Raw genomic sequence first — 24402 nt, 5'->3', positions numbered from 1 at the left:
TAGGTTCTTCCTGTCTACTTACTATATGCGGAAAATAATAATAAATATTTTAATTATTAACAATATAGAATATAAAATGTTGTTTAAAGCTCAACGAATGAAAATATCATTAAGGAAAAATGTGGATCAGGTTGAGAACCAGAAAAAGAAAATATAAAAGTTAGGAAAGAGGGAAAACCTACGTGGTGGATGCATCTACGACACTAATTGTACTAAAAATTAAATAGGTATACTCATATAAAAGGGTTTGTTTTCTATTCCATCAAAATTCAACAAAAATCGTCGTGTAGCAGAAATTTAAAAAATCTTTTGTTTTATATTCCTTATTTTTCTTAACTGTGGACGTATGACTACAAAAATAAATATTGTAATATGAGAATAATTTTGTGGTGAAAGTATGTAATTAATTTATTAATTCGAATAACAATACGTTTAAGAATGTTAAATAGAGTTCCAACAGTCAAGAGCTCTCAGCTGAGCGTGGACTTGCGCCTGCTATATCGACCGCCCACAGCAATAGTCATGTCTCTTCAAAATATCGAGGAAGATAATTCCCAAAAAATTGTTACAAAAAATAAGAATACAATTCTCGATTTTGAAGAATATTTTAAAATATTGTCCGTTGTTAATATGATAGCGTTTAATAGTAGAAGTCATAATTTGAAAAAGGAAACTTCTTTGTGATTCAAAGAACAAGTCTCATATAAAATATTTAAAATTTTGTATCATAAATAATATGTTATCATAAATAGGTATGTACTTTGTTTTAAGCAAAGAAAATTAAACAATTAAACAAATTTAGTACTATTTATTTATATGAAATTACAATTTGGTATATTCTATTCATTGTATCATTTGTCTCAAGTTAAGCGGACCTCAATATATTACGGACCTAAATATTGATTTAATAACATGGTACAGATAGCTAAAGTCTTTAAGGAAACACGATTGTCAAAATGAAAAGTTTCATCGATGGCAACAAAGCCTAATCCCTAGTCCCTGGCAGGCCGGGGTGCGAGCAGCGAGCACAACGGCGCGGCACCGGTCGCGCGAAGGACGCGCGCGGCTTGCGGCCACGCGCCGCGTTCTACGCCAACAGACACCAACCATGGGTCAGACCGCTGGCGCCGAAGTGTCCCCGGAGGATGACGACGCAGAACCCCGCATACACGTAAATCCCACTGAAAACTCTTTGGTGAGCAACACTCTATACAAGCTTACATTTGAAATAGACCCTTACGCTACGTAAATACCTGCAATTGTTAAGTAATCATTTCGATTGGGAGTCCTAGTTGTGCGTACACTCGATGAAATAGGCAAAATTATAAACTATTATAAGCTTTTTACATTATTTCTATGTAGTTTTTAAGTTTCAAATAATATAATTATGTTAGCGCCTAATAAAAAATAGATGCAATTTTACGTTTATGCGACTTGCAATAATGTAATACCTATTGATTTTACATTTTAAGAGACAAGATCTTTGACAATTTTTAAGGTATTCTCATTTTTATTCACTAAAATTACCATTGGCGTTTTAAGCCAGTGGCGTACTTATAACAAATAAGTAGGTAATGTTAGATACTAAAGATATTTTAATACCTACATAATTTTATTCAACTTAACGTTTTAGAGCCAGTTTAGCCAGTGGAGTAGCCAGAGGGAATGTAGCGCCAAAAGTTACAGTTTTTAAATACCTTCTTGACATCATCCACTGTCATACACCATCTGAGCACTCATAATCCTCATTCTCACTGTGACATCCGAAAGAATTGATGACGAATGTCAATATTTATGAATATTTGTGAGAATAGCGAGTGGTAAGAGAAGAGGGTTAACCTTCAACAACACAGTGCTGAATATACTTGAGGAAGGTCACTTCAAATAGCATGAGGTCCCCACGAATGGCATGTGTGAGGAGAGCGATGACCATAGAGACGAAACGAGGACGAATGTATATAGAGAGCGTAGAGTTTTGCGCTCTGTTTCCTCTGGCTATGACGCTAGCGTTTCCGAATCGTGCATTTGATTTTGATATAAAACAATAATAAAATCTTGTAAATTCATATAGTTGCTCAAAATGTACTTATTGACATATTTATTAGTCACTTTAAACATATTCCAACACAATTTTTTTTAACAATTATTAAGTATTCAACTAAACATCATCCACCATAACCTTCAGTAATGATTATCTAAGCAATTTAGTCCTTTGACGTACTTGAAAATCTATGATGCAATATTAAAACTTTTTTCATTTATTACTTATTTTATAATTTAAAATTAAACTTGTTAACTGGACAAATCGCGTATATTTAATATTATGCATTTTAGTAAACCTACATTTCGAAACACTTTACAGTATTTCATGGGTAGACTGAGCTGACATCGCATTCGTCTGTCAGTTGACATAATTATTGTATCAAACTACCGCCAACGATTTCTCAATTGCCACGGGTACCGCCATGAAATTTTGCAAAATGAGCTTCTGATCTGTATCTATCTGCCTTCGTTCATCATCAATGTTCATAACACTATTCGAGCAATGTATAATGAACCACAGACACAATTTAGTTTGTATGTATGTAAATGATCAGATTTCTTAAGATTCTGTAAGACGTTATTTTTCAAGTTAATATAGTATTACATTTACAATATTAATGTGATACGAGTACCGTGTGAACACGATTAAAAATATTTTTTTAATGATTTCGGCTATAAAAGTTCTTATTATATCTTTGACAGATGTGGTTTCATAATATTTACCTATGCTATTGCACTATAAAAATATAGTGGATATTAACGAAAAATAAGAATTACAAAATTAAGTTGCATATATAATGAGATAGTATACCATTATCCATCAACAGCGATGCTGTTTAGACCGATGAAGTTTAAAAATATAAACGATGTGACGTATAAGCCATTTACAATTATTTATTCTGATAAAAATCATCTTTTCATTTTGTTTGTTACTTTAGTAAGTAGATGCATAATTTCCAGAATTATTGTAATTACAATACTCGAGAGTTTGACTCATTGCTTTGCTACGCACTTGGCGCAAGTTGCTTTATCAGCTTGACAGTTGTCGGTCTGACGGCGTTACGAGTGGTACAACGCGTGGTGCTTAAACGCCCTGTGTAAAACGAAACGTATCACAGCTCTCGTAAGCATACCTGTCAACCTTGTTATACAAACTATTATTAAAACTTACGCTTAGTTCTAGTGCACTATAGGATAAATAAATAAAACGAACCTTCTAGTATTTTACTATATTATTGTACATTCGTCCCTGAAGGTTAACGTTATGGGGTGGTACAACTGATATTTGTGCTGTCAAAATTTAAACAATAAATTAAGTGTTAGATGTTCAGATGTTTGTAATATAAAAGTGTTTTAAATATTAATCTGCTCTATTCAATCGGTTTGCTGCAGTGCAGTAGTTTTCGATCTGTCACATATTTAGTGGGGCTGAATCCAATCGAAAATGTCTAAAGTGTCTCTCAACAATATTCCATCAAACCCTCGTATCAATCGTTTACGAACATTTTCAAGGGTAAGATTATTTATATATTTTCTACTTATTATTTTGAATATTTTTAAATGTTACTACAGACAATTTTAAGGTTAGACGTATTATTATAACTTAATATTTTTTCAGATATTTTAAAAAAACCTCACACATCCCAGTTTAAATAAATGAATACAGTAAAATGTACATCTGCTTGTCATTGTTTTGTTTCGTTGTATACAATTTTAATTGAATTTGTTCAATGAATATATAAAAATATTGTGGCAATAAAGGTACTGACGGATTAAAATATTTACTAATTGCTCCTTAATTATTTAAAATAATATAAAAAAATATGACAATGTATATGTGTATTGACACAGTTACTGTATCAAGATTCTAATATGTCAAATTGCCACTTTTAAAATGGTGAAATATTGACAGTTGTAAAATAGAGCATACATTATTACATTTTAATTAAAAACTCAGTCTTTATCTGTATTTATTTTATTTAATGTCAAAACACTCCATTATCTTTTCTGTCTTAATCTGAGACAATATGTGCTTCATGGTAGAACTTAATGTGGTGATAAGGCTGTACTAACACAGGATCTCTTTTTTTTACATGTATTCTATAATTGTGTATAATTATCTTTTTTATTACCGGTCAATTTCCTTCGTGTGTTTTCCATACAACGTGACATTGGCGAAATGAATTGTGCTCAACTGGCACGCTCGAAACGCCATATTTCGAGAAATCTAATCTAATGTGGTGATATGTTTTTGTAGTATAGAAATGAAAATATTTTTCTTCATTCTAATTAATGGGCATCAAATCCACGACTCATGTTTACTGACCCACACTGCTTCTATATTATTTTATCACGTAACTTTAAACTTACATGAAAAAATTAAATGTATAGTTGCAACTTTTATATATGTATATGTCCCTACAATTTCAGCCTATGGAATGTTAGTACTACTAATTGCTATAAACTGTTTCATGGTCACTAATTTATCAATGGTAAAAATAATGGCAATTATCATGGTTATATAAAGCCATCATCCCTCAGTGACACAGCATTTCACTGTAATGGCAATGGTTATGAGTTCAATTCCCACTTAAAAGAATGAATTCTTTTCTTTTTTGCCCTGTTAACAAAACATTGAGTTCTGCACTCAACATGTAATATCTCATTGGTATACAGCATGAAGCTAAAGATTTTTTCATATATTTAAGCAAATTTCAAATTGCCATTTAATTCCAATTTGCATACTTATTTCTTTCTTCTCTTTGATCTCTGAGGTAAATTGTAATAAAAGTAAAATTGAAGCATTGAAGTTTAAAGATTTTTATATAAATGTAGGTATTTTATAATTTATAATTGAGTTCTGTCACTTAAGATGTAATGCCTCCGGAATTCGACTGAAAGGGGGAGACCGAAGACATATCACTAGGTTCTCGGCCATAGCATACACCATAAAGCTGATAAGAAATATCTAGTCTGGTCCCGAAAATATAAATAATTGATTGTTAATATAAACCAAAATTTAATTAAATTTCACTGTATGTTTGCTCTTTGTCAAATGCCTCTTCTATATTTCCTTTCCAATGCCACTCTCATTCTTAGTATACTTTCCATTAATCTTGGTCTGTCCAAGATTTTCTTCAGGATCTGAGAAAACTGGATCTTTGTTTGGTTGCCCATATTTGGTAACCATTTGTCAGTACTGGTTGTATACGCTGGTTTTTTTTATAATTGATTCTTTGTTCTTGATAAATTTGTTTAATGAGGAATTTCTTGTCTAATCAATTCCAACTAGTTTATTGATTTCTTTAGATGTTAGATTATCCACGGAAATAATTGTGGTCTATTTTTGGACATAGTTGACATGTACATTGCTTGCCAGCTTTGTCTGCAAATCTTAATTGTGAAAATCAAATTCACAAAAAACTACAGCACTTTTAATAAGCTGTATAATGTTGCAATAATTTAGATAGAAAAATTATCACTAATATTACAAATAATAGGATAAACAGATAATGATATTGCTGTGCTGTCCCATTATTTGTATAGTAATACCACACTGTGATAATTATGATATACTGGCTCATCGAGTGTTTATTTAATCCTTTAGGAGCCGTTTTATCTATAAAAAACAAATGTATATCTATACATAAAATAAAAGTAACTCATTGTTGTCTGTACATAGAAGACATATGAGAAAATCTTTTATCATTCAAGAGAAGAAAATACTTAACATTTCATGAGCTTTCCTCTTAGCTTCAAGGCCCATGGCATTGCAGAGCTAAGAGCTGTGTTTGGGACTTCCCAGACATTAGAAGGGGGCCCCTTTATAAATGAGCACTCTTTCTACTACTAGAAATGAATTGATGATAGTTCTTGAAAGACTACTATTAGTAAACTGTAGAGAGATTTCGCTGTTATACCTCTCACACCTACTCTACCATATAAAGATTAACTCTTAACCTCTTCCTCGTCAGTTTCTTCGCGAGTTTGAAGCTAAGTTGAAAATTATGGTCTTTTGGAATATTTGTGTCCACTGGAAGCGTAATCCCTACTAATATACCAATCAGGAGTTGATCCGAACTTTTTTTCGTCTTCGCGTTGTATCCTGTTGTATCATGTAGCGGCTCCTATCATAAATAGTTTTTGAAATTGACTCGTATTCTGTGGCGCTTCTCTATTTTGTAAGTAATATATCAATCATCATCCTCATCATCCTGTGATTTTCCCAGAATATATCTTTTGGCGATTCTTAGGTGTTTATAGAGCTTCGATGATGTCTTTAATCTTAACTGTTTTGACCCTATACAGGTTGCGGTTTCTGCCGATTACGTTGATCCTAACCAAAATTTCAATATTTTTATGACGCTTGCATTTAATTTTGCTTAGAGGGTTGTAATTTCATATGGGGCTAAAGGCTAATTTAGACGTGACCTAAGAAAATTGTCGTAAATCCAAGAAATATTTCACCTTTTCTAAAAACGACCTAAACTACTGATTCTAGAAACACTTTGAATTACAATGGCATTTACCTCGGTTTTCCTCCTTAGGTCCTCAGTCCTCCTTCTTTTCCCCTACAGAATTACTCAATTTATGTACCTGATACTGCTTTGGATATCGTGTCGTAATCAAGAGATTGTCCGCAAACTCCAAGATGGTTTCTTAATTATTTTATAAGTACGCAGAAACGATAACCCCATTTTTCTCGAGACCGATTAGTTTATCTATAATGTTAATAACTATATCAAATGTTACAGGGGAATAACAGCAACCCTGAAATAGACCTATATTATAATTTAAAGATTACGTCTGACCTGATCTTTTAAAGATATAGCAAATTTGAAATTGAAATAAGAAAATTATACTACTTAAACACTAACATTATTAGGATATCCTGCACCTCTCGCTTGTTTTGACACTAAAGTTTAGCAATAGTAAAAATAGAGAACCGAATTTTTTTTTGCACAATATGCTTGTAAACCTTGTCTTGTCTTTTGAATTAGTTATCTGGTCTATTTTATGAATGAGGACAAATTATGCTTTTCCGAATGCCGTTGTTATTTGCTTCTTTGATCAGATTTTATCGTATGTCTGACTGAGCGGAATACCATCAGAACCTGGGGCTGACGATATTCCGTTCAGAGATTGATTACTTCTGATTTCTTTTTAGCTGTCTTCTGTAAGAAAAGGGATAGTGTAGTAAATATGGTAGTGTTTGTAAATATTATATAAGTTATTTCAACTTAATATCCATTTGGTAATGTTTTGCTTTTATGATCCTATTAATTATTAGTATTACATTGCATTTACATAATTATAATATAGACAATAATATATTAAACAAAATTGACATTTACACTATTCAAAATGTATTACAGTAAAAAAAGTATTTAGTTTATTTTTTGTATTCAAATTATATATTTAACGAGAGTAGGTCATAACCAACTCGTTCATTATAATTAAGTGGTTATTTACTTATTTGTTGTGTAGTTTTATGTTAATTGAATGACAACGCCATAGGTCGACAAGCGTTTATGACATTAGAACACTTACGTATCTAATGTAGAATGTAATGCATTTAAATCAAATTCTTGTAAACTTAAATAAAATTATTTTAATCAAATAAATTTGTTTATTAAATAACATTCCATTGACATAGTTAATAATAATAAATAAATAATGAATGACTCACGTGAGATAATAAAATAGTTATTGTTACAAATATGTCACACATTTATTTCTCACATTATATCCCAGATAGAAACCGTGATCAATTGTGCAACTTTTGGGCTTCCTGCCAGATTGTAGACTGCAGATGTGCATATGCTCACGTAAAATATATAGGATAGATAGAATACACTTAGTTGTTTACTAAATTGCCTAATCTATTAATAATTTGAAAGAAATACACATCAAAAATATACCAGCTCCATAATGGAAGTTTCCATTTTACTATTATTAGGGTAAACAAGTAGTAATTTTACTTGACATTGATGTATTATATTTATCATACATACTGAACAAACCAAAAAATTGATTAATATTTAAAATCAATTATAATATAACTAGCGGACGCGCGCAGCTTCGCATGCTTATTTGCACCGTTAGGGGTGAATTCTAATAAACCATGAAACACGTCTTCAATGAAATATTTTTAAGTCTCAATTTCAAATCTTATAAAAATCAGTGGTGATTTAAAGATTTTTCCATACAAACTTTCAATCCCTTATTTACACCCCTAGGGGATGAATTAAAATAAACCACGAAACATGTATTCAATGATATATTTTTATGAGTCTAAGTTTCAAATTTTATACAAATCGGTGGCGATTTAAAGATTTTTCCATACATAGTTTCAACCCCTTATTTTCACCCTTAGGGGATGAATTAAAATAAACTACGAAACATGTGTTCAATGAAATATTTTGAGGAGTCTAAATTTCAAATTTTATAAAAATTGGTAGCGATTTAAAGATTTTTCCATACAAACTTTCAACCCCTTATTGGCACCCTTAGGGGGTAAATTCTGAAAAACTGTGAAACACGTGTTTAATTAAATCATTTTAAGAGTCTGAATTTACAATTTTATAAAAACTGGTGCATATATTTTTTTTTTTCCATACAAACTTTCAACCCCTGTTACGCCCCTTTAGGGTTAAAATTTTTCAAAATCCCTTCTTAGTGGATGTCCAGATTACGAAAGTAAACATCTGTCCAAAGTTCACCTTTCTACGCACAGCGGTTACGGCTGTGCGTGCGTCTTACCTCAGTCAGTGAGGACAAGTCCTTTTATATATATAGATAAGGTTTTTTTTTATTTCACTGCAATTGAACATGCAATTTTCCGATATTGGGCAGAAAGTGAAAAACGAAGTGTGCCAACACTAAGTAAGCTATTCCTGAAATATGCAGGAGCAGCGAGAAGTAAAAAATAAATAAATTAGTTAATGAGACAGTTAAACTGTGTGTCAATAGCAACACGAACAAGAAAATCACTTAAGATCAACTTAGTATATATTATCATTAATGTACATCATTGTTAATGATTATGTTTTTTTCTAAACATTAATCATAACCCTTAAGATAAACCAGTAAGCAATTAGTTGATATCTTGTATTGGTATCGTATATGAGTTAATCATTTCCAGTGTTCGTTTCGCGACAGAAGTGTACTGATTAAAAATATCCCTTAAACCCACTATCTATTTTAATAAAATATTATACCTAATATTAATAATTTTTAGTTGATAATTTGCTTTCGATTGTTTATCTAAACGTGTCGATTAAGATATAGTTTATCAAATTATATATTTCTCGACATTATTCTTATCATTCTTTCTTGAATTAGCTACTAACTAGTGAAGTGTACTTTTGACAGTGATATTTTTTAATCCAGTGTGAACTAAAATGGTATGTATTCTCGAAATATTATAATATATGTATATGTTATTATAGTTTCGATTATTTTATACGGCACGTGTAAGAAATCTGACCTGCTTGTAAATACTAGGTATTCATAATGAATGTTTAAAGCTAATTTTGAGGTTTCTGGGTCAGCGGGATTAGGCAGGTAAATACAAAAGGTAACTAAAAGCCATTTTCCGTTGCATAATTGCTTACATCCTAAGATAGTATTGTAATTGTAGCACATTAGTGACGGACGGACGGTAATAATCAATTAAAACCAATCTATATCACGTGCAGTTATGTTTTGTATGATATTCCTGAATATTGTAAGCAAAGCTCATATATATGTTTCACAAAAATAGATAAATAATTGGAAAAAAAGTGCAAATGAAAACTTGTTGGAAAAAATTGAAATTTGCTAATTGAAACTTAATTTATTAGTTAATTAAAGTCAGTTAGTTAATTGAAGTTAGTTAGTTAGTGAAGCTGCAATACCAAAATTGTGTAGATATACAGCTTTTATATATTTAAAGTTTGGTACATTTTCTCAATATAATGTATGTCTTATAGATAGGAAGGCACAAAGAATGCTATGAATTCAAATATAATATTTCGAATTTTATAAAAATAACTGACATACGCCCGTAATTATAGAACATGTTGTCAATGCGGCTATTAACAATTACATACTTATCGAAGGTTACTTATATCAGGAGAAACGCGACACGTCGACAAGTCCTTTGTGATACCAGAATTTATGATTAGTCGCGTTCATTTATGTGTAAAATTAATTTGTAATTTTATTTATCACTAAAAGTTTATGTTACTTTGTTCTTATATCCCAGGGTTCAAAGTATTTTAATGTGTTAGTATGACGAGTTGTTTCCAGGGTTCATTTAACTTTACCAATGCGTCAGTTCTTTGTTGCGTTATTTACATTTATATTTCACTGTTCTACATACACCTCAGATACAGTAAAATATGACCACCATTATTATGTTCACATAAACAATACTGTCAAAAATTTATAATTATTAATCGAATTTACTTTTACGCTTTATAAATTACTTTTAAAGCAGCACTTTAAAATGCTATATTATAAATAAATAAAATAAATCAAATTAAATCAGCTTCACGCTGTATAACGCACACAACAGGGTAGGCAGAGGGAACCTAGTGTTAGGACACTCCGTTCCCCAATATCTGCCGATGGATATAGAAATGTAAATAAATATTTCACTTCCTCGAGTGGGGATCGAACTCACAATCGTCGCGTAACAGCCTTGTGCCGCTGCGCTACGGCGGCCTATACATATTATAATGAATTATAATAATTGATTGTATTTTAAACCGTTATTAAAAATTGTTACAAAAGCCCGGTTCTCATTGCACTACTGTAGTCAAGTTTGTCATTGCTCGCTGATATACCTGGACTGGAAACCGGATGAGAAGGAACCTTAAATACCTAACTGGATTGGCGCCAGTTTATTAATTACTATTATTATTAACCGTAGCAGGAAATATTGCGCTATAGGCATTCTTTGCAATTGCGACGTTCCAAAGTGTCTGCATACCATGAAATATTCAAACGTATGAATGAAGGTTAGCATAAGCTTCCTCAGCTGAGTTTTCCATCTTAATTGGAATGAAGGAAGGCCTTTGTTTTATGCTATGCGTCGTGAATACCCACAAATATTATTTTGTATAAGAAATCAATTTGCGATTAGCCTTTATTACGTCTTTGGCTATTTTCCTTTTATCTACATCTATAGTTTACGTTGTGGTTTTTAATTTAAAATTCCTAGAGGCATTCCATAGGTGTAACATTATCCCGGTTATTGTGCACTCATGTATGTATATTACATTGTTATCAAGTTTCCTTGTCTCAGAGGTAGGTGATCAGGGTACAAGATGCTCAGAAAATAAATCAGTATGGCAGGTGTAGTGTAAACATACTCGTAACAAGGTCAGGAATGTCAAATTCTTTTTGCAGGAAAATCTTAACCGCACAAAAACAATTAGGTTTATATAGGTACCTTCAAGCTCGCAACCACTAATGAATAATTTCTCATAATGTTTTTTACATAAATATTCTTATATACTAAATGCACATTTATAATTTAAATAGTTATGCAATAAATCTTGTATTAAATTATTGGAAATTTAAATATACTAGAAAACAATTACGTACGTAAGTATTATTATTGTATAATAGATAAACATGTCTTGTCTGAGAGATTTTTAGCCGAAAAATTAAATGAAACGCCTTTAAATTCTTTCATTGGTAAGTACCTTTATCAGAATTATTTTCAATATTGTTGTCATGCGAAGTATTGAAAAACAACGTTGAGATTGCATTTTTTTCGTGTAATATTAAATTGCTAATTTTATTTTGCAATATTTTTTATTAAAGTAATATTTCTTGTTAAAGTTATTAGAAATTTAAACATTTTTCCAAACATTGTTAGTTAACTATTAATTATTGTTTTTTTTATTTTAAAATCTCTTCGAAGAACGAAGGTAATGAATAACTTCTCACGTGCTTATTCTGAGTGTATGGGTAAAACAAAATCGGAATACGCTACTGATTTATTGACATATACTTAGGATTACTGTTCTCTGTAAAAGATGATATGTAAAGGTAAATCTAAAGGTAAAGTCATCTAAAGGCTTACAGTCTTGGTGCAATGCATATGGTATAGCTCCTATGGTACAGAGGTATCCCTATAGTATTATAGGAATTGTTTTTATAGTGGCGACTTTCTAATGCTTCTTTAGCAAGTCCTGTAATATGAAAATTGGAATGATATAGACGGGTTAGCTAAGCGAAATACTTATAATAGTTGTTCCTGTATGTAATATCGTGAAAAGGGTACTTCTCGTGAACCTACAATTATGAAATTTGGCAAAAAGTGCTCCTTGGCAATACAAATAAAGAAAAAAATTCAAAAAGTACAAAACGATTGCGTAGTTCGACCGAAAACTTAAGCTCGTCAACTTTTATAAATTGTACTTCTCGTTTACATACAATTCTGAAATTGGTATGGAACCCTCGGTATGTGAGTTCGACTCAAATTTTAACGGTGTTTTTTCTTTAAAGAAAAAAACTGAGTACTGGCAATGAGAAATAAAACTATATTTGAAATTATTAACAAACTAATAATAGTATTATGCTACTATATGGATCACGAAGATGCGATGAGGTCTCTAAATCGTAAATACTTCCTCATATAAAATTTTCCAGTGAAGTTAGTCATCGGGCTGACTATGTTTTTATTTTCGTACTAGTGCATATAGTTTGACTTTATAAAGCGTTTTAGCTTAATGTGTTGCACATTTTTTAGTAAATTCACTCTATTATACACTAATTTAAGGATTGTATGCTTAAAAAATCTAGATTTTATAATGCAGTTTTCAAAGAAAACTAAAATAATTTATAAAATAATATAATTATTGATTATAAATTCTTCTGTACTTATAAACATATGTTGGGCTAATACCTAATAATAAAAATATTATTAAATGCGTTTTATGAAGATATTTTCCCGAACCTTATATCTTATCCAGCAAATCAGTACCTAATTAATATGGCGGTTTCCTTGAGTATCTACTTATTAATCGAAAAATAAAATAATACATAGTATTAGTATTAATATAGTCATATTAATTATTATATTAAGCTATGTCATAAAAATTGTTGTCGATTTGCTAAAATTTGTTAATTGTTATATATATGTCGTTTTTATACTCTTATTTTTTTCTTAATGTGTAATTGTGCACAATAAAGTGTAATATAAAAAATATATAAATAATATTGAGTGAAAATGTCGTTACATCTGAAAGTTGCTAGATACTATAATAAATCTTTAAACATAATGAAAGGATCCCGGTATGGGCGGATTCGATTTGACATGAGGGAATGATATATTCCCCCACAAGACAAGAAATGGTTTTCCTCTGCCTCTTTACCTCTGCCTACCCTGCAAAGCCTGAACCTGTTTATAAATAAAAAAAAAAACAATTAATAATATTAGCATTAAATATAATTTTTTATTCCAACACGCCTTGTTCAGACAGCACTATCTGAAATATTATCAGCTGTATCATAACTAATACAATACAATTAGTTTTACTTCATATTTATAATTTGTTATTGTTATGAGAATGCACTGTAAACGAGTACTTACTGTTATAGTACTATTTTCATATCATAATTAAATAAGCTCTTAAGCTTCTTTCTCGGTAGCTTGACTCAAACAATCGCCATGAGGCTCGCCAGCGCGTCCCATGTGTAGATATTTATTATTCACTTATTGTTATTATGACTAACTGTCCTTGATCCACTCAACAGCATATTATTCTTCTTGTAACATTACATTTATTTTACTTAAAAACTTATCTTTTTTTTAGTTACATCTAGTTTGCTATAAGTAGTAAGTACTTAAGTTGAGGCAGTCGTGGTGCAAGAGCACAAAGGTGCGACTGTAAGGGTGTGACGGTTGTGGATTCGATCCCCACACGAGGGAATGAATTATTATATTCTTAATATTTTCATGTCTTCGCTCTGGCACCAAGGCGAAAGACCGGCGTTGAGTTTAGTCACTCAACACTCAATGCCTCGAAAAATTCTGCGGAAAGTGAGGAACGGAGTGCCTCTTGCCTCTTTTTTATAAGTACTTAACACGTTTATAAATTATAGTACATATAAATTATACTTATACGGCGAAATATTATCAATATGCACACAAAGAGCAATTATCATAGTCACCACGTGCTCAACGTGACCTTACGAGCTGGTATCCGCGCCTCGGGCCGTCTTTGACAATGACCGCGTAGATTGATCGTGAGATGAAGTCATATTATCGCGCTTGCGTTACATAATGCTAAATACCTAGAAGCATTAGAGATAGTTAGCATGTATATACTATAAAAATCTTTATCATAATTTAAGGCTAAAATACATATTTACTTACATTTTTAGAAAACGTATAAAACTTTAAACGCAGCGGGATTTGAACCGGTGACTCTTAGAAGCTATTAAAGAGTTTTTTTTTCCTAAGTGTGGAATAACACTTTAAAAATGTCGAAAATACGTTTTTAATTTTTTTTAAGTAAGTAGGTACATAAATTTATCACTTACGCTAAAATCCGTTTTGAGTATAGTCTAAGATTTATTTGATGATTTTCTATAATAATTTATTATCTTTGTCGTACGCGTAATGCTTAAAATATAATATTCTTTCAGAAGCCGTTTACTTGTTTTAGTTAAATTTCCTGAAAAGTTGTCACGTTAACCTTGTCCCATGATTAATCACTATCGTAACTCATTATAAATGTTTGTTTCGACGCGCTACTTATGCTATTAGCAACGGGACGTTATGTGCATAATACTCGTACATTTTGAAAAGATTAACTTTTAGCTAATAGTAAATAATATTTACAAAGTTAAATATTATGTTTAAAAACTTATGCTACAAATTGCTTACAAGCTATAAAAAACAAAATACTTCCTTTGATATGTAATGTGATAATGTCTTTATTATGTAAATTTTAAATCGAACTTACACATAGGTACATAATTCCAACGTAAAATTCAACTCTACAAAATGTAAGGATTTTAAATATAACATTTTTCTTTTTCTTCTATTTTCAATCGAATTCTGAAGGAAGCGTGTTGAGTGGCCGATCTCAACGCGCGGAATTAAAATATGAATTTAAATAAATATTTTATTTCCTCGAGTGGAGATCGAACCCAAAACCAGTCGCGTTTACAGTCACATACTTATTCTACTGCGTCACGATTGGCTTCTATAAAACGTAAACTGTAGTAAATTTCCGGTTTTTTATTTGTTACAGACTGAAAGCGAAGCATCCTGTGAAGAAGCGGCGCGTTTAACCGCTGATGGCGCAGACGCGGATGATGATGAGGCCTACGAATATGAACTACCTCCTCCACCAGATGGTGGTTACGGCTGGGTGGTGGTCTTCGCTTCTTTTATGTGTAACTTGATAGTTGATGGCATAGCATATACTTTTGGTATATTTCTGCCTGAGTTAGTAACATACTTTGGAGAGGGAAAAGGAACTGTGGCGTGGGTTGGAAGCTTGTTATCTGGTGTTTATCTTGCAGCCGGTAAGTATTTCAAATTTATTGAAATTATTAATTAAATTGTAATTGAAATTAATTACAATTTACTTCCAATACATACGTCATTCAGTGAAACAGAAAACAAAGCGAAATTTACTATCCATCCATCCATCCATCAGTCTTTCAATGTCCACTGTTGGACATAGGACTCCCCTAATTCTCGCCACTCCGTCCGGTCCTGCGCCCTTTGAATCCAGCGGATTCCCGCTGTCTTTTTAAGGTCGTCGGTCCACCTGGTTGGAGGGCGGCCTGTGCTAATTACCAGAAGATGGGCAGCAGCGTCTTCCTGTGCAACAAAAATAACTACTGCGGTCACCAACACGTAGTGCCAAGCGTGGTGACTATGGCAATAACCCCCTATGAAAGGCACAAATTTACTATACAAAACATTAATCACAAAGATATATAGGTATAATTTAGATACAAATTGAAGATATAAATTCAAAGAATTTTATCAGTAAAATATCAATTAATTATGATTGTCGTAGACGTAATATTTAAATATTTTTAACGTTTTTATATAAGATTTAATCGCAATATACTATGCAAAGTAGATAAAATGTATAGAGTACTTGTAATCCAGTACTACAGTACTCATTTTCATGTCCGTCAATTTATTCCGGTTGTCTGTTTCCTATAAATTCTGGTCACGTTGTCTACTACGAGACTGCGTCCATACGTTAATGCATGCAGCCTATGTATGTTGTGTTATTGATACCTATGTCGTTGATGCACTTTTAACAGCGAACTAATAGTTCTTTGAATTTTCTAATGTGCATTTACTGCAATTTGTTTTATAGCTATAACTTATTTTTTTGTTTCTACTGTATCTTTTATGTATCTAATTTAATTTCTGTATTACCTAATCGTATTCAAAAATATTTTAAATACAAATATTTATTATTAATGTCACTTAAAAATGAATCTTTTTATAGAAGTCTGTATCTATTTTTATACATTTCTGTATTATCTACATCTTAAATTTGACGATAAATAAAACACAATTGATTATGTTTATATTAAACCTCGACAACTTTTTTCATGGTCATAACAGATATGGAATATAATCTGAAAAAAATATTGTCACTTTAAATAACTGATAAATGATAACCTACCTAACAACTAAAACCAAAAGATAAATAAAAGATAATAACAAATATTTGTTAAACGTTGCAATCGTGGCGTAATTGGCACCAATACTGATATTATAAAGCTGAAGAGTTTCTTTGGTTAAACACGCCAATCTCAGGAATATAATCTAAGTTAATCTCAATTTAAAAGTTTTTTTTTGTATTGTATAGTCCATTTATCGATGGCTATATTTTATTAGATTATGACCTATAGCCTTCTCTTACGTTTTAATCTTCCCTGCTGAGCTGACACTTTGAATTTTTTCGGTGTCAATTCGTTGGGTCATTTCCATGTCATCAGTAGTAGTTTAGTTTCGGTATCAAAGTAGTAAAAATCTCCTGGTCTGCTTGGATATTCTCTATATTTGCTCTTGAAATAGCAGTCCTCGATCTACCTATATAATTTTTTCAATTTTTTTATGTTATCTTCAGTGAGGGACGGGATGGACCTCTGATTTAGATTTTTCTATTTTGATGTTAATTCTTTTGCGGTTCGTATACAAATGAATGTAACTTCTGAGAATCGTGGCATATTTAAATTACCTTTTTTCATGAAATAGTGGATATCTACGCGATGTTCCTTATTTAATTGAAAACAAACATTTACCCCTCAAACCAAAGGAAATTATAAACACACATGAAAAATTTATAACCTCCTTCTTTTTGAAGTCGGTTAAAAAAATTCGTTCGATTTTTGAGGGTTTAACAATTTACCTAAATAACTAAATACAAGTTTTTAAACAATTTAGTAAATTGCTTAGTTCAATCAAGTAATTTATTGTATAATATACCTACTTACTTTAAATAGTTTTTGTCGATTTATTGTTTCGCGTTGGAAGCATTTGTCAAGCAACAAAATGCTTCTTTTTAATTCCCTAAAAATTTAACAAACCTTTGTACACTGCGATGATCTCATACCTATAGTCTTTAATTCTCATTTAAGTTTGAATCTATTAAATGGCAGATTTTTGGATTAGATCGCGTCGCTTATTGTAAAATCATATTTTTATCACCAAGATAACTGTTACTGTTTCAACTTATCTTATATACTGATATTGACCTCATTTAATATGTAATCGCTGATGGCAATAGTAGATTGTACTATTATTTTATAAAAAAATATTCGATAAGAAATAACAAGTAGGTACTTATTATTTCTTGCTACTACCGTTCCATATTGGCTAATTTAATAAAAAAATATATATTTTGCTATTTTTATTAAATACATATTTTAAAATTTTAGTTATTTATTATGATATCCTAAAATAGTTTACATTATGTAATACGATAATTTTGTATGACATTACAATATATGCATGCTATCGAACTGCACTATCTGGCAAAATTACGACCTAAATAAAGGTTAGTTCACTCTCAGTTTTGATAAATAAAAGCAATTATGACATGTTTATATGTTTTTTGATATTTGCTATTCATAGTATTTTTTGTATAGCGTTATGCACCTACGTATACATTTCATGGCGTTCATCCAATTTGTAACGCAAGCAGAATGCAATTACTGTAGAACTTCGTATTATTAACATTTTTTTTATTATTTTGCATATCTAAAGATAGAGAAATTAAGGAGTTAGTGAAAATTTCATTAACTCCTTAATACGAATTTTCTCTATAACTCTGATCTTTACTAGAAGTATACGGCTGCATTGTCAAGACTTTAATAGCTTTTACAAATATTTCCCGAATGGAATCCGCAACTACCACGATAAGTTCTGTCTTGGTTCTGCCACTATGACGTCCAAAATTAATATAAAAGCAGTATTTTTAAAGCCATTATGTTTTTTTAAAGATTCAATGGTATATTGTAATTCACTTTTACTGTCCATAAAATATTAGACGTCTTTATCGTTTGTCGTCGCCAATTCTTGCTCATCTTATACTCGAGTCACACTTGAGGGGTGTATTGATTGTATGGTGACAATTTTTCAACCACAAGCTCAAAGTAGCATTCGACCTACATTCAAAGTTATTTGAATTATTTTTATTTAGTATATAATTTTTGTAATTTGTAACAAATTTACCGAAAACTATGTATAATCATTTATTTAATCGTTTTACTCAACAATATTCGTAAAATGGTAGGTATTTTAATGGTAGGTAAATTATTAAAAAATATAATTAATATTTTTTGTTAAAGTGGTTGCCGAATAAACAGCCTATTATAATAACGAACTCTACCAATTTTAATGCAAACCTGACTGGATACTGAATAGTGCTAATTTGTCATTTACATCAAGAGAGGCGCAATGATTTGATCGATTGAAATTTCGTTAAAATATTCCTTGTGTAAAAGTTAGTAGATCTCAAAATATTTTAATGGTAAATTAAATAGAACTTATGATTGCAATTAAAATTAAAATAGCTTAGAAAACCTAATAGCACCTTGTAATTTAAGTAAGAGTAAATTGTCCTTTTTAAAGTCATAGTGGATATATTTCACAGTTTTGCACAATTAAATTATTATGTTTAGTAATGTATGAATAGACGTAAAGTAGCGGAATATCCCGTGTATCATTTTATAAACCATATTAGGCATATAATATGATCCGGTTTTTATTTATAATGTATGTCTTTTTGTCAGCTATCCTATGCTCACAAATAACTTAAGACTTAACCGTCTATATTTATTCAAGCTTTTATTCGCTTCGCCCTAAATCGGAATTATATAGCTATACTTATGTGTTAAATCTTCCATATTTCAATATATTTGTACTTCATCTTTACTTTCTTTATGGCCAATCGTCTCATTCACATTTAGCAAACACTAAGCTCCTTGATCGATGAGGAGTAAGACGTAGGTCTTTTTATCACTCGTTGTAGTAAATATTATTTACAATAAAATTTAATTATCACTTATCTTGTTTCATAATATATTTTTATATTCTTAATTATTATATGTTAATATTACTGCTTATTAAATTAATTATAATATAACGAATATAAAGTAGACTCCTTGAACTGTTTTACAGGTGATTCTAGCATTACCTATGCGCAAATGTAATCTGACAAACAGTTTATTTAGGTTTTAGGACAAGGAGGACTAGAGTTATCTGTAGTCTACTGATTTTACTTTGCTATTAAATACTAATAATAATCTCAGTACTTAAACCTTCACTTCTAATCTTTTATAGGTACCTATTATATTTGAATCGTGCCTAGGTCGCTAATGATACTATTGGCGTTTATAAGAATATTTCTTAATATAATTTTATTGGCTAAATAGTATATTTTTTAATTATTATGTCTGCAATTATTTTAGATTTTCTAGTCCGTTGACTATTTCGTTTTATAAATACTTAGCTAAGCTCTTTGCTATATATTTACGTACGGATGAACTTTGCCTTGGTGTAATCTTACAGTCCATGTATAATAATGCATGTCGTCGTCGTCTAAGATTACAAAATAATATGTATATATTTACGGTTCTAATAAAATATAAGTAAACGATTAGTTATGAATAATTCAGTATGATGCACTGCTACTAGTTGTGGGTTCGATCCACATTCGAGGAAATTAAATATTTATTCAGATTTATATTTTCATTTCTTCGCTCTGCTGTCAAGGCAAAGCGTGATGGTGAGATCCGGAAATCAACACAGCCTCCGAAATTCGGCAGAAAGTGGGTAACGGAGTGTCTTAACACTGGGTTCCCTGTGTCTGCCCCGCTGCTGCGGAATATAACGTGAAGCTTTTTATTACTTTTTTATTACATTTTTATTACATATGTAACACTTTAGCAACATACCGGAAAAGGACATACTGTTGTTATTTATGTATCAAGAATATTGCTGATATTATATTTTTGTTATTGTTTATTAGCTTTACGACTTATGTCGTAATTGTTTAAGCCATAAATAATTGTTTAATTATACATTGTAATACAAAATATACATCTATTGTCTTGTTTAATTTTAACTGAACGTTGAACTGTTTTTATTATTGCACAAATAGCTGAGAATTTTTCATATTTTATGTTTTTTTTTTTCGAAATTGGTTAAAATTGAAATATAACTAAAACCAAATACTTTCCTATGTACCCATTCATAAACAAAAATAAATATACTTCTAGATGAAATATTCGTACAAATATCATACATAGAAAGTTGAAGATTTTTTTCATATTTCCAGGCCCCGTGGTATCCGCACTATGTAACAAGTTCGGGTGTCGAGCGGTATGCGTCGCTGGGTCGCTGGTCGCGGCCACGGCATTCGTACTCTCCACCTTCAGTAAAAGCGTTACTATGATGATGATTACGTATGGACTTATTGGAGGTAAGCCACATTGTATTATTTGATTATTACATAGGAACGGAGTGTTTTAACACTAACTAGGTTCCATCAGCCGACACTGGTGTTTTTTATTTTAAATATTACAATAGGATTTTAGAAAATGTCTGAAAATATTCTACATATATCACAAGTTTAAAAAATTATGAAAAGACGTTTGGGTCTTAAAAGTTATTAATACCAAATTAATGCTTTAATAAATGATAGCTTGCCTTGGGAATTAAATGCTCGCTGTCTGTTTCTAAAGTATCATTATCACAAATAATTATTTGTATATAATTGATTAAAAAAAGTCCCGCTGACTTTCTTGCGCTGGTTCTTAGGTTTGAGGTCATAACTTTAGTGAACTGTTGGTATTTTAAACGTTCAAAAAATAAAGCATGTATCTTATTAAAATAAGTTTGGAATAAAATTAGTCGACTTAATTAAGGTTTACAATTTCGATTGTGTTCACCTACCTATAGACAATTTTTTTATTCTTCATAATATATAACAATTTCTTAAAAACTCGCAACAGACACTTTTATTAAAATTAAAAAATTTAGATAGTAATATCTTTCAATACTCGTAAAACATTATATTTAAAGGGTTTTAAGGAAAAGTCGTATTAAATTGCGTACATGACCGCGTTACATCTATTTGTACCTGTTAAGTATTAAGCCTTGACATAATAATAACCGACAATTTATTAAGTATGTAGATATGCACTTTGGCTGCTAATTTCAACCTGGCAGTATAATATAGCGGCTATATACTTATGCAAATCTTTATTAATTAATTTTATTTTAAATCTTGTTTTTTGAGTGCATTAAATATACCTTTTACGGACACTAATTATTTATCACAAAAACTTTGCGATTAAAATGTTATAGGTACTCCCATATTATAACATTCTTCAAAATTAATGTTTTCTAAAAACAAATTTACCTACACAAAATATACCAGAACGTACTGCTAGTTATATTATGTATTGATTAAAAGATTTAAGAAGTACAGCATAAATATTTCTGTGTCAAAAAATAAGTGCGTAGGCAGAGAGTACTGTCGCGACGTAAAGTGCGATGTCACCGAACAATTAACACCCATAAGAGGTCTTCATAAATTTTCCACACCAAGTTATAGTCCAGTTATCCTTAAGCAATTTAGGGAATAAAATGAAATGAATATTCATAAAGGCCAAACTATAAAATTTATGTAAATGCTTATATTATATTGTGGATATCGCCAACGTATGATGGAGTCGTTAAATAATATTAAATACTATAAAGTTTGACATAATATTGTTAATGTTGAAAAGTACATACTTAAGGTTAATTATTTGCGTGAAGTATAATTACGAATGAAGTATATTTTTCCTTTTAAAAATTCTATTATATCTTGTTACAATCAAACAAATATTTTTCACGAACAAATAGAAATTCGTTGCGCGCCGATCTAATAAATTCCAAAATGCGGACAGAATCCATAAACGATTGGGGTTATATGTATTCACAAATAGACGAAGGGCTTTAGAGAAAACGTGATCTTATATTCTGTTTGTCAATAGCCTTGGACTATTTACAAATGCTTAGCAATCTTCCTAAAATTTATTTCAATTTTGGTGATATTTTTATTTTAGATTGACTGGTTTTCTCATTAAAACTATAATGAACCCATCCAGACATTTTAGACTTAATGAAAACAAAACAAAAGCAGTGAATTAAAATGCTTTAAAATTTCTTTGTTTTGAATTTGCTGAAATTGGTGGCAACAGACCGTGCGCGAGTATTGGACGGCTGCCAGCCAAGCGGTAAACAAAGCAGAATGGGAACTGTCCGTGTACGACTTTTCATTAGCCCTTTGAGAATTAGTGACGAGTGAAAGCGGGTTTTCCAATCCAACCCTTGAAATGTGAATTATTAATGTCCCACCCCGCATGCAATTCAGTACTTTGGCTTTTCCTAATTGCACTTTCTGATACGTTTACTGGAATTCTTGGGGACGATCGATACTATATCACCAGCTATGAACCATCGAGCTTAATTTAAAACTATTTCATATTATAAGAAATACACATATTCCGTATATTATTGGTGTTGCCGATTTAATCAGCGCTATTCGATTAATATTTTTTTAAAAAATCTACTTTCGAAATAGGTCACTTGTGATTTTTTTAGGTATTTGTCCATTTTCTGTAGGTATATATTCATTAGTTTCAAGGTCATATTAGATTTGGCTTATTGCCAAAGACTGTAGACGATCCGGCGCCTTGTTTCAAATGGTGCTATATCTATATTATGAATTGATAATAATGAGATTTACAGTTGACTGAACTATTCTTGTATGTGAGACAGTAAATATTGTCTTTAATATTATCTATCTATTTGTTCAGTGTATCATTCCTATTCTCATCTATGCACTAAAAGCAAATATTGTATATATTAAGAGGGAAATTCAAAAATAATTTTAGTCGCGTTATCATTAGTTATCTTTATTCAAAAAATACTTATTTTGATTTTGATAATTTTTTTGGATCAAATACTGGGCTATGACGCAAAATACATTGTGATAGTGGAATCAATTCATACATTTCATTAAAATATTAGAGTATTTGATCGTATATAGATATTATTATTTTTTACTGGTCCAATATTCACTAGATATTGCAGCAAACACTCATGTTTTTCATTTATAAACTAACATTCAGCTTGTGTGAGTATTTTCCATGTTAACGAAATAAACTCAAATATATCTAGTAACTAATACGTCAATGTCAATATCTTCGAGTAAACAGTTCTGAATTACATTAGCGGTAATTCTCACCTTTGAGTCTAAAGCGATTTACTAGAAATGCCCGATCCGTTCGTGAAATCATCGGCTAACTTTATTTCATAGCAACGACAAATTTGTCATCTATTACGTCTTATGTAATATTTCTTGTATATTGAGAATAAATCTCTCTAACTTATTTTATGATCGGCAAGATCGTTTTAATGATAAGTAGTAATTTCTAAAATTATATAATTTTTAGAAAAATACTTTACGTCTCGGTAGTATTGCGAAAACAAGACATGAAAAATATAAAACTCGTAAGATTTCTTTAACAAATTTCCTTTGTTTATAAGTTGCCAGATTTTTGGTTGCCATCTGTAAATAAAGATTATATTTTCAAGGTTTCAGGAATATGGCTTTGTTATTTTATTCACATTTTATTATAACTTGCCAAAAATCCCACTGACACGAATGAAATTATTTTTCCTTTAATATTTTTAGAGATTTTTATTTTCACTTTTCAAACCATATGTGTGGTCTGTTTTCGTAAAATATTTACACATTGCTTGCTTACCGGATAGTGACGCATATATTAATTTAGTGCTGATGACCCCCTTCCAAC

At 30.7% G+C, this 24402-nt stretch overlaps 1 protein-coding gene across 4 annotated transcripts in view; it reads left to right on the top strand.

Annotated features, from left to right (window-relative positions):
• Positions 1-1043: 1043 nt before the first annotated feature.
• Positions 1044-24402, top strand: part of LOC146529201 (monocarboxylate transporter 14) — a 33260-nt gene continuing 9901 nt past the window's right edge. For 2 of the 4 annotated variants that reach the window (XM_085201494.1, XM_085201491.1), the window contains exons 1-3: positions 1044-1195; positions 15303-15579; positions 20871-21014. In XM_085201494.1, coding sequence (XP_085057620.1) covers positions 1109-1195; positions 15303-15579; positions 20871-21014 — 508 coding nt within the window. In that variant the 5' untranslated portion in view covers positions 1044-1108. Of the gene's footprint in view, positions 1196-3223; positions 3557-9307; positions 9450-15302; positions 15580-20870; positions 21015-24402 lie in introns of those variants that run through there. The other 2 variants (XM_085201493.1, XM_085201495.1) reach the window with 2 other exon arrangements.

This window comes from Heliconius melpomene, chromosome 18 (genome assembly GCF_056956725.1).
Source record: "Heliconius melpomene rosina isolate 202511_hmr_F chromosome 18, ASM5695672v1, whole genome shotgun sequence".
NCBI lineage: Eukaryota > Metazoa > Arthropoda > Insecta > Lepidoptera > Nymphalidae > Heliconius > Heliconius melpomene.
Note: the sequence above shows the minus strand (reverse complement) of the source record. Positions and strands in the feature narration are given on the sequence as shown.